Source organism: Montipora foliosa, chromosome 8 (genome assembly GCF_036669935.1).
Source record: "Montipora foliosa isolate CH-2021 chromosome 8, ASM3666993v2, whole genome shotgun sequence".
Taxonomy (NCBI): Eukaryota; Metazoa; Cnidaria; class Anthozoa; order Scleractinia; family Acroporidae; genus Montipora; species Montipora foliosa.
The window spans coordinates 21,380,372-21,392,871 of NC_090876.1; the positions used below are offsets into that span (position 1 = coordinate 21,380,372).

The 12,500-nt window shown below is 41.1% G+C and overlaps 1 protein-coding gene across 2 annotated transcripts in view; it reads left to right on the forward strand.

The window, feature by feature from the left end:
- The window catches only part of LOC138012548 (condensin-2 complex subunit G2-like), an 81,831-nt gene that overhangs the window by 43,422 nt on the left and 25,909 nt on the right, over window positions 1–12,500 (forward strand). For both annotated transcript variants that reach the window (XM_068859352.1, XM_068859351.1), the window contains exons 20-23: window positions 1–50; window positions 2,590–2,758; window positions 3,501–3,596; window positions 6,000–6,080. The exon at window positions 1–50 is cut by the window's left edge and continues 21 nt beyond it. In XM_068859352.1, the coding sequence (XP_068715453.1) occupies window positions 1–50; window positions 2,590–2,758; window positions 3,501–3,596; window positions 6,000–6,080 (396 nt within the window). The remainder of the gene's footprint in view (window positions 51–2,589; window positions 2,759–3,500; window positions 3,597–5,999; window positions 6,081–12,500) is intronic.

A 12,500-nucleotide genomic window follows, 5' to 3' on the forward strand; every position in this document is an offset into this window, starting at 1 on the left:
TGTTTGGTTATCGCTGGATTCTTGCCTTCATCAGCGCTTCCAACTTTCTGGTAAGTCTGAAATCCTTTCAGTTTTGTGGCGGTCTGCCAAAACCAAAATGTGATTAAGACGTAACATTGATTGTAGGTCACAGTCAGATCTCAAAATTTCTTTGTCTAACAAGGTGTAAACTAGGAGCGGCATAAAGTAAGTTCTTCGCTCTATGTGTCCGAAATAGATCTAAGTATACCCCAGTTAGTTTGTGGTGTTTCTGTCCCCTAATGATTTGGAGAGCACACATGCAAATAGCGTCGTTTGCCCCTCGTTGAAAGTTAGTAGGCTCGATGACAAGGATCTTGGTATCCTTGGCTTAAATTCACACCTTCACAGGAATCTGTGGTGAAGACTTAAGTTGTGTGTTTAAAATTTGAACCAGCAATAATATCAGTACTTAGATCAAACGTTTTAAATTTTATTGAATTATTGGTCAGTCCAATGAACGTTCACCAGAATAAGAGACATTATTGCTGACCTTCAATTTGAACCACTTCAGTACACACCCAGATGTTTAGTCCGTGTAGCAAGCAAGTTGAGTGCAATGTTTGATTCACACTTACACAGTTATTTCTGTCTAAAATATCAACCTTGAAACTCCAAGCCATTTTGTTTTTCAAAGCACCAGCAAGGTGGTGGCCCAAAGCTAAATGAACCTTAATTAAGGGCGTCTGTGTAAAATAATAAAGTAGTCATTTTTTGGCCTTTGGGCATTATTAATTAAATTGAGTGTGGGAAAACTAAAACCAAAATCATTGCTTTGACCAATCATAAGAGTTGGCAGTTTAAATGAGCGAATTGTGAAGCAAGGAAATTCCTAAAGCCGGTATCAAGGGCGGGAAACTTGCTTCATGCAGGGTGTGATTTGTAAGTCGATGATCAGGCGTAGGAATGAATCATCAAAGCATGGAAGGAATTCCTTGATCTGAAATTAAGGTTCCATCAATAGAAGACAACAGGCATGAATGAGCTGTTAGATAAACGCTGTGTCTGGGACTGGCTAAAGTACAATATACAAAACCATGCAACTGCTTATTCCAAAAGAAAATCCAAACAGAAAAATGAAAAAGAATGGACTTTACAAAATGAATATAACGCAGCAGCAAAGTTATATGAAAACAACCCTAGTGCTTTGAAGCAAAAGAATCACTCGAGCTGTTTTGTGAAGAAAAAGCCAAAGGTGTAATCTTTCGCGCAAGGGCTCTGTTGCATGAACATGGGGAGCGAAGCACAAAATATTTTTTAAATTTAGAAAAGCAGAATCATGTCAGAAAGCATATAAGAAAGTTGGTTGTAAGTGGCGTACGTAATAACCGACCCTTTCAATATACTCAATGAACAAAAACGCTTTTACAACGGATATAAACCACATAGCTGTTAAAACATTTTAAAGTTATCTTAACGTTCCTACAATATGGGAGGAAAAAAAAACGATTTTGCTCTAAGCTTAAGATCAATTACCAAACAGAAAAATACATTTATACAAAGAACAAAAACCTATCTACATTTTATAACAAATAGATGACGGATTTTCCTTTTAAAGGTAAGTTTTGTGTTGTTTTGTTAAAGTAACTGGTTAAGGTGTTAGAATGTACTTATATTTATATTAAGTTTTTATAATCAATACTAAGAATCATACATGCCATCAGCAGATGCGCGGCTGTTTGGCCTTTTTATTTGCGTGTAAATAAATAATTCTTAACATTGTAATAAGTATTGGAAATTGGTAATGTTGGTAGTGTAAGTAACTTATGTAAGTCGCAACATTGTCATTCAAGAGGCTACAACATCGTACAACATTTGTTGGTCAACAAATGTTGCACAATGTTGAACCGTGTGTCACCAGCTTAAGGGTTTTTGCGGGTGCTGGACCACTCAGATCTAGGTATAGATGCTATTAGCTAAGTGGACAATGCTTGGCATATTCAACCATTTCAAATACAGATGGTGGGAAAGAATGATAACTCGCTAGAGAAATATGTAGATTGTAAGCTCAGAGTCCTGGTGGAGGGTGGTAGGCTCAATTCCAGCTAGATCAAACCTTGGGGTCCATAAAGTCATCTGCAATTGGTTAAGGTTACTTGTCTTTCGGGATGATAATTAAAAATCAGTCTCACAAGACCTAAATGAACCCATTTAGAAGTAAAACAACCCACACATTACGATTCACAAACAAAGGGCAGCAGTACCTTGCTTCGGTTGCCTTTACTTTTTGGTACATAATCATTGACTGCACTAATGCATTCTGACATTATCTCCTTAATTACCACATGAAGAAGTGAGGTATTTCATACTTAGTGTAATGAAAGTGAGGCTAGAGATGACCTTGTTTTAATAGAACCTCATTGCTTTTTTAAATGTAAATTCCAGCTAAACATGATTCACATAAGAAAAGCTGGGAGGGTTGTATCATAACAAGGTCAACACCAACCTCACTTGCATTTATAGGCCAAGTAACTAAGCACATAACTGTAAATAGGTCAATTGAAAACTGCGTTTGATTGGTAACCTTGTATAATTTTTAGAGTTGTAATGACAGCTTAATTGTGTTTTCAGTGCCAAGTGTCTGTCTTCGCTTTCCTCGCTACCTGCCGCTGCTCTTTGCACTGAGTATGGTCCATTATTGAACTGTCTGTGTGCCTGGGACCGAGTTTCTGAAGTTCTGGAGGTTATTGATGAGCGAATCAGTGCTGGTATAAGTGGAACCACAAGAAGTACAAAAAGGGTAATTTGCTTACATGTATCTTCGCCGTTTTTCCCTTATTTTTTTTTACTTTTTCATTTTTTCATTTGTTTTTTTGTTGGCGTATTATGTTCTGCATCATTCTGCCTTTTAAATATGAAAAAAAAAAAGTTTATCATCTTTAATACCGCCCATTTTTCTTTGGCAGTGCTTGAAATAAGCAGCGTCCGGTCATCTGAGATGACCAGAAAGTTTACTGGGCGACCAGTTTTTGGTAAAATAAAAAGCTGGGTCACCCAAGGAAAAAATAATGGACAACCCAGCCAAAAATGGATAATGCACCACCCGACTTACCAGTAGTTGTCGGCTTTCCATTGTCAATGTCTGATAGTAGTGAATGTGAATTTAATAATTATAATTAAACCCAAACTTTCGCGCTCACTAAGAGCTATGGAATATTCAAGCTCGAACACCGTGTGATAGCATCTCAACATAACATGCATTTAATCACACTGGGTTTCCTAATGGGCAACCAAATTCACGGATTTGGCTGCTTGGATTTTATTTTTAATTTCAAGCAGTGCTATGGAGATGCTCCACTGCACAATAAGAAGCAAAAAAAGATTTCAAAATCCAATGATTTGTTAAAATAATGCAAAATTAAGTTGGTGCTGGAATGTTTAACTTTAGCATGCACTATGAAATCTGGGCTTCAAGTAATTTAAGCAACGAATTTTTTTCTTGTAGATTGAATGGAAAACACCACTTGTTTTGTTTAATCTAGGGAGAAGGAACAAGATGCAAAAAGAAATCTGTGACCTTTCAATTACCTTCAGAGAATAAACACACGTTGGCCCTTGACTTCCTCTCTTGGCTAATGGTAAGGAGAATGTGTACAGTGTATGTTCTTGGAAAATACATGTAGGCAGAGATTTCAGGCTGGGGGGAGGGTTTAGGAGTAAAGTTAAGCAACCATATTTAACGTCGATAACTCGTAACAGTAATTCAACTGACAAACCTGAGGTCGACGGTGCGCTCATTTTACTCCCCCCTCTCCATCGGTGCTCCGTTTTACGGGTATTTAAAGCTACTTAGCTACACGGAAAGGAAAGAAGTTGAAACATGGATGCGAGATCCGGGAATTGAACTCAAGACCTCTTGCACCAAGGCCGCGCACTAAGCGACTGTGCCATCCTTGCTCCTTGCTCCTTGCTCCTTGAGTTAATGCATTCACCCAGTGACTCTTGAATCACCCCCCATTGGCGAGTAAAATATGTGCTGCGTTAGAATAAAATTTCATAATATTTAATTCCCAGGAGTCAATGGATTAACACGAAACTAGAGTGAGAATTAAAAAAGCTTGGCTTTCACCAAGCAGAAAACTGAAAGTTTTGAAAACGGATAAGTGTGGATCAGACTTAAGCTTCGTTACTGTTGGTCTGTGTTCTTCTATTGCATTCAGCTAAAAGTGCGGAAAATTCGGCAGAATGTCACATGATGCAGTGCGTTTCAGTTGGGCTTGACTGGACGAAACATTTTTTGACCACGTTTGAAGGTTGTCCACTGTGACCCGCCCTATCTGGACTGAAATGTTTCGTCTTTTTGTCCAAATTTTTGTTCATTGTTGTGTTATGCTTACAACAAGGTCTCCTTCATTGGTGTGAAATTAATGCAACCTCTAGGTGGCTTGGGTCGGGTTTATGCAATTAGAAGGGAAATAAATTCCTGAAGTTCAACCTGGAAGTTTGCCCAACAGAAAGTGCCCTTTATGCCTAGAGGGATGGGAAAAGAAAACAATATTGCAGGGCTCGAGACTAACTTTTTAGCTCACTAGCCTCGTGGCTAGTATCAGGTCTGATTTCACTGGCCAAATCTAAATTTGCACTAGCCAGTCTCGTCATGTGCAGTTTCATTCAATTGCATAAACTATCATGAAAAAATTCCACATATTCTCATATCCATCCTCGCAACAAAGGTGTAAATATGCTGCAGTGTACGGCCTCCCGTATTTTTCTCATGAAGGCAAAGTTTTTGTGACCTCAAGGCCAATTCTCACAGAACCATTGCCAAAACTTTGCAACTCACAGATGCAATGGGGTATGGAAAATGCGGAATAAAGTAAATCAAGAAATAAACCGTACATAAAACTAAACTTCTCGTTTGGAAGTCTGTGGAAAGGCTGTTCCTTTGATTAGAGCTATATTGGATTAAAATTTTAACCTGAAATCGCCATTCTACGCATGAAGCACAAAAGCAGCGGAATGCAGGAAAATAATATCTTAAATCAGATATAAAGGAAATTCGAAAGGACAGACTTGCCCTCATATAAGATTTTCTTTTTAATAGTTTCAAACAGCAATCCATATGTTTTATGTTTGAATGGTTTTCGGAGTCAATTAATATTCGGCGGCCACAGTGCTCGTTTTCTCTCTTTTTATGTGACATTGACCATTCCTAGTAAACGAGATAAGTCGCTTCACATTATCTCTTTCTTATCTCATTATCTGTTCCACATGATTTCAAACATAATTAATCGTTAGTAATGTGACGTAGGAAAACTGTAATCCATGTTGGTTTCCTCCTCAGTTTTTTTTTTTTTTTCAACTGATCATTTTCTGAGGCAGTAAATTCCATAGAATCCGCTCACAGTTAGTGTAGTTAGTTTCTATTCTCTTCTTTTGCCTTATCCATAAGAAATAATTTTCATTTTTGTTTTCGTCCAGAACTCTACTGCTTCACAATATTTACTAGTCTAAATGGCTAGTGGAAGCTTAAAATCTACTAGCCAAAACTGAAATTTCACTAACCCGTGGCTAGTTGGCTACTTATAGTCTCGAGCCCTGAATATTGGAAATGGGACTACTAAGACGTATTCATGAGGGGCGCTTTCATTTCAAATCTTTAAGTTATAGAAGGAATGAGATGATGTACCCAACATTTCAGAATGAACTCTCTCAGGAGAGACCTTAAATCTAGGACAGTGGAGTCATCACAAATCTCATTGAAAATTTCATGTGCACATTCATCTTTTACGACCAAACGATCAAAGGTTTGCAATTTTTTGGTAGCCATTTGCCGTGAGTATGGTACTAGATAGTAGGTTGAAGAGGGGCCACTTGAAGCGGGATGCTTTCTGGATTGAGCAACCTCTTCCAAAAGGATCACTGCTTGGGTAGGATTACACCTTGCAGCTCGCCCAAAGTCTTTTTCCGACTTCACTTTTGTATTTTGTGTCAACTTTGTGGTATTTGGTTTATTAATTTAATTCATTTTGCTTCATCAGAGCGAACCAACTTGCCGTGCTGCAGTGCAGGAGTGTACTGAGAAGTTAAGACAAATTGCTGGCCATTTGAGGCTTATAATGGTAAGGAAATTAAGAGTTATGTGAAATTCTCTTTCTAGTTCTGTCTTTTTTTTGCTACAACGGTTTATCGCCATCTTGTATGTGATCGATTAGGCCAGGATGAATTGGAATGGTTTTGACTGGAATAAGATGAGACACTTTGTGACACCTATACAGTTGTAACATTTGGTGACATCACGTGGCAATACTTGACAACCTCAGTGTAAACCCGCTTTGGCAGATATTCAACTCTATGCATTTGTTCTCTGCTTGGTTAGGCACTGATCTCTAGTGATTAGGGTTAACCGCTGACTCGAAATGGTTAGCTTTCATACATTGTTCTGGTGACACCATATTTAAACTTAGTAAAACTTTATTGAGATCGTTTGGTACTTTATATGCCATTCATTCCAGTCACGACCGAATTGGAAGTAAAGCAGGTGGCAGACCAACGTCTTTTATGATATTTTTATATTTATGATGTATTTCAATAGCCAGAAAGCCATCTTCGGATTGGATAAATCTCTTGGCTCCATAAAAGTTAAGGACATGATTATTGTTATTATGATGGCAGATTCTATTTACTTTTGTGCATATCATTATTCCATCAACCAGCAGATTTGAAATCTTAGCTAGTTAATTACATCAATTTACATTCCTTTTTCCGCTTAAACAAATTTGTAGAACTTCTTAACGATATTTACATTCTGGCTCAAAGTCCATTTCTGGCAGTGTTTGATGAGGTAACTCAGTTCCTTGTCAGTGCTCGTAATTGTTCTTAAGTCATTTCTCAATTGTTCATGGTGTTCATTGATTTGATATACGCTTGTACTTTTGTACTCTCTTTTAATGCCTGCGTGCAGTTTTATATATTTTGTTTGTATCGATCTGCAATTTTGTCTACTTGGCAGACACTGCCTTCAAATAGAGTCCAGATGTTGGTATCTTTATCGTACACAATCACGTCAGGCTTATTAGCTCCATTTTCCAGTGGCTTCTCAAGGATAAAGGGCACATTCCAATATATCTTTGCCTTCTCATTTTCAAGCACTGCGTGCGGTAGGCTCTGTTGGTACCATGGCTTTCCATGATCACTTTCCTGGAAATTGTACTTACCCAGTAAGCAGTGGTATATCAGCCCTAGCATCCTGTCGTGCCTGGCTGTGTAGAGTGTCTGGGCGATCTTTGAGCAGGCACTTAGCACATATGTTGTTGATTCTGTAGCAGTGTGGCACATTCTACAATTGGCGTCTGTGACGGGCATCTGTGCTTTGCTTTGCTGATATGTCTTTGTTGTTAGTAGTTGTTGTCGTATGGTATTATTATTATTATTATTATTATTATTATATTCAATTCTCTCCAGTTGTCGGGTGTTCTACTGGGTAATGTTTAAGGTGTCTCAGCAACTCCCCATAGCTTAGAGACACAACACTTTCTGCAACAGGTGAGGATTTCCAAGAATTGCCAATACCAGTAATTATACACTTCTAAGGAAGTCAGGTACATCTACAGTCATAGACAAAACTGCTGGGAAGGTTAGCAATTTGGACGTCTTCATTCTGAAATCCAAATCACAAAACGATGAGTTTAACCAAATTTCAGTATTGTGAGATTTTATTTATGCATTGGAAAGAACATTATGAGAACAATTCCAGAATAAGAAATGGAAGCCACGTGTCAAATACTGCAAGAGTTATAAGCGTTCAAATCAGATTTCCTACTCTCATACAATCATAGGCAAAACTGTTTGGAAGGTTAGCACTTTTGACGTCTTCATTGCTTCTCTCCCCTCCCCCATCATTCAATGTTGTGCAAAACTGAATGGTTTCAGTGGGAAATTGTTTGAGTTACCTTCCAACATTGAATTGGGGGGAGGGAGCTATATAAGAGAAGGTGAAACTATTTCTTTTGCAATTTAACAGAAGCAAGTTGAAATACAGCTCTGGTGCGGTTCATTTACACGACCCTCCCAACTACTTTTGTCTATGATTGTAGCTTGCCAAACCAGGTCTTTGATATGCTTCCAAGAGCACCAATCACGATAGGTATTATTGTGACTTTCAAGGCTCCATGAATCCTTCTGATTTCAAATGCTAGTTCCTGGTACTTTTTAACCTTCTCCTCTTTAGTTCTGGTGATGTTCTGGTCCGCTGGCACAGCTATGTCAATAAGTGTCCATTTCTGTTTTTCTTTATGCACTAGAGTAATATCTGGCCGATTATGCTTCAGCACTTTGTCTGTGTAGATAGTCATGTCTCAGGTAATCCTCACCATTTTCTGCAATTGGCAAGGGTTGATTGTCATACCACTTGTCAGTACACTCTATCCCTTACTTCCTGCACATCTCCCAGTGTACCCGCAGGGCCACCTTGTCATGCCACTTCCTATACTCTCTCTGGGAAAGCTTCTTGCATCCACTGACAATGTGTCGTACTGTTTCAATACACACAATCTACACAGTGGTGTCTCTGAGATCTTATCTATGCTATACTTGATCGAGTTTGTTCTGAAAGCTTGTCCCTGAGCAGCAAGAATCAAACCTTCTGTCTCCTTTTTTAGAAATCCACTCCTGAGCCTTCTCCAAGACTCCTCTCCAGCTTCATCTGATATTTGTTGGACAAACGCACCATGTAGGGCTTTCTCCTTCCAGTTTTTAACTTTCTCGTCTTTCCTCCTCCTCTTATAGTCCTGCAGACTCTCTTGTTTAACAATCACTCTCTCCTTTAAGGCAGCTTGAAGCATCCACTCTGTGCTCTCTCTTAGGTAGCCATGAAGGGATTTCCTCTCCCTTCTTACACACTCCTCGATGAAGATCAGTCCTCTTCCCCCTTCCTTTCTCGGCAGGTACAGCCTCGCAACATTACTCCCGGTGTGCAGACAGCTATTCATTGCCAAGATCTTCCTAGTTCTTCTATCCATGTTGGCTACCTCCTCCATGGTCCAGTCCATAATCCCTGCACTGTAGCGTTGAGTTTTGATCTACACAACTTCTTGACTCTTCTGATATACTCCGATGTTATCTTGCCTTTCATCTTGGTGTTCAGCATCTGGTCGAACTCTAAGATACTAAGGTATTTGTTGCCTTCTGCCTCTATTTCCCTGATATGCTGGTTGTCGGGTAGTTCTGTTCCGCTACTTCTCATTTCCAGGACAGCACACTTGTCTAGCCCAAACGGCATGTTAATGTATTGCGAGAAGATCCTTACTACTTGAACAAGTGAGTCTAGTTGATCTTTGCTAGCTCCGTACAACTTCAGATTATCCATGAATAGTAGGTGGTTAATGGCCTTCATGTCTTTTGCCAGTTTGTATCCAGCGCTCATTTTTCGTAGTAGTAGGGTCAAGGGTAACATGATCACTACAAACAGTAGTGGTGACAAGGAGTCACCTTGAAAAATTCCTCTCTTAATGTCCACCTACCCGAGAGCCATCCCTCCTGATGTCAATACTGTCTTTTAGTTCACCACGCTGTTGCTGATTATAGAGATCATATTCTTGGCTGCCCCAACCATCTCCAGGCATTTCAGGATCCATGAATGTGGCACCATATCATATGCCTTCTTGTCGTCTATCCAAGTTATTGACAACTTTGTCAACCTTCTCCGTCAGTTCTTCAGGATTTCCTTGTCTACAAGCAATTGATCTTTAGTTCCTCGGGATCCCTTCCTGCACCCCTTATGTTCATCTGTTAGCAGTCCATTCGTATCCAATTGGTGGTATAACGCCTCTCCCATAACTCCTGTCAAGAGCTTCCACATCATGGGTAGGCAGGCAATAGGGTGGTAGTTGCTGGCCTGGGAACCCTTCGCTGTGTCCTTTTGGATCAAAACTGTTCTTCACCTGACCATCCACTCTGGCACATTCCCTTGACATATACAGGCTTGCAAGCATTCTTGCAATCTAGTGTGCAGTCCAGTCAGTTTCTTAAATCAGAACCCTTGAACAAGATCAACTCCACCTGCCTTGATCTTTTGTTTCAACATACCTGAGACATACAAAGTGCCTCTTTCCTCAAGATGATATTTTCTGTTCACCCTTTCCCTCTCTCTTTGTTTCAGTCTCATGTTTCCTCTTCGGACTTCCTTAACCTTGTTCAGGTCTTTTCTCCAAGTTTTGATGTTCGGCTTAATCCTTCTCTCTTTCAGTCTCCTGATGTTCATAGTCTGGTGTAGCTGTGGCATGGAGCTCTGTAGTTTCAATCTCCTGATGTTGAAGTCTTACTCGTATTGCTATTTCCTCTTGCTCCACCGTCTCTAGCCACTTCTTGTTCTTAATTTGGCCTACTTGATCAGCCAATCTGTGCTCAGTGACGTCGTTAGTTTGTTGTTGATGTTACAGGCTTTCCACAGGTCTTGCAATCTTGTCCTGTACCCTTGCCTCTCTGGTTCATCCTGATGTAACATTCAAACAACCGTTTGTTATCCTCCTTGGACCATCAAAATCTCTTCTGTCGTTGTTCAGCAGTAGCAGGATGACAACCGGGCCTGCGCTGCTGATCCACAGGACACCTGCCGGGGTGTTGTTGGCACTTGCCAAAGGTGCCACCCAAGACTCTGGTGGGCGGGAGCGTCCATATTCACGTTGTAGGCTAAGGCACCAACCTGTCCTATCCCAGTGCCCCTTTATTACTATGATCATTATTATTATGGGGTAGGGGATTCCATATGGGGTCTCAGGAGGGAGTAGTGTCCCTGCCTTCCAGAGATGGTTTTCCACCACATTTCTCAAAATCGTGGGAAAGGCTTTAGTCTCGGGACCACTAGTGTCTGAAAACCGAGGTTGGGGGTAAGGAAGGGCATGCTCCCGTAGAAAATATGCGCTCCAATAAAACCCTCATGATGACAGCATAAAAACATGGGCACCAGCCAACCCAAAGGCTGGGGTGGGCTGCACTTGCCTACCACAAACAGAAAGGTGCAACCCCTGACCTTGAGCCATGCAAGCACTGCTTGCAGAATGGTGGGAAGCCTGATGAGCGTCTTGGGGTGAGGGTGGGGACTTGCAATGTAGGGAGTATGAGCGGGAGAGGTGCAGAGGTGTGTGAGGAACTGAGGAAGAGGAGGATGGATGTGTGTTGTCTACAGGAAGTGAGGTGAAGAGGACAAGGAGTGCGGTTTATGGGTGTGAAGGGTAGGAGATATAAGTTGTGGTGGTCTGGGAATAGTGATGATACCGGAGGTGTGGGGGTTTTCGTGAAGGAGGAGCTGTGTGAGAAGGTTGTGGAGGTTCGAAGGAAGAGCAACAGAGTGATGACGGAAGTGATCGCACTTGAGGAAGGAGTGGTGAAAATTATATATGCGTATGGTCCGCAAAGTGGCAGAATGGGTGCAGAGAAAGAGCGTTTTTATGATGATTTGAGGAGGGAGTGGGATCTGCACAAAATGGGTGAGCTAGTATTGGGTATGGGTGACTTTAATGGACATGTTGGGAAACTGATTCAGGGTGAGGGTGTACATGGAGAGAAATGTTGAAGGAAAGATGTTAGATTTTTGTGATGAAAAGGGAAGAGAAAAGTGAGGTACAGGGCAGGGGAAAATGAGACAGAGATTGACTTTGCACTGTTGGGAAAGGGAAATAGAAAGATGAGAGATGTGAAGGTCATCCCAGGTGAGCTTCAGCACAGGTTGGTGGTCACGGATCTGGGTAAGAAGAAGGTGAAGAAGGTGGTGAGAAAGAAATCGATTGAAAGAAGGAAGATTTGGAAGCTGAAGGAGGGTGATACAAGGGCAAAATTTGAAGGAAGAGTAGGAGGGCTGGTAAGCGCTGATGCAACGGACTTGTGGAAATGTTTTAAGGAAGGGGTGTTAAAGGCATGTGATGAAGTATGTGGGAAGAAGAAAGGGAGGAGAGATCAAGGGGACACATGGTGGTGGAACGAGGACGTGAAGGAAGCAATAGGGTGAAAGAACGATTCACATAAGGAGATGTGTAAAAGTGGGGTTGAGGCGAACAAGGCCGGATGCAAGAACATGAAGAATAGGGCAAAGAAGGTGGTTGCAAAAGCAATTAAAGAGGCGGCTGAGAGGGCTGAGTGAGCATCCAAACAAGGTTTTGAAGCTTGTGAAGTCAATGAAAAAGGATGGGATAGATGTTGAGGGAGGAAGCAACAATAGGCTGAATTTCAGTGAGAAAGATAGAGGGAAAGTCTGGAAAGAGCACATGGAAAGAATTATGAATGAAGAGAATGAGTGGGAATCAGAATGTGGAGGCAGACTTGATGGAAGGGCCATTTGAGAGGGTTAGTCGGGAAGGAAGTGGTGAAGGCGATGGGGGAAATGAAAGCGGGAAAGGCTGCTGGACCCTCAGAGGTAAGTGTTGAAATGATAGCGGCGAGTGGGGAGATCGGGATTGGTATGATGGTAGAGCTGTGTCAGGGTGTGTTGGATGGAAGAGTAATGCCGGGTGAGTGGGCACTGAGTGTTGTGGTACCGATTTTGAAGG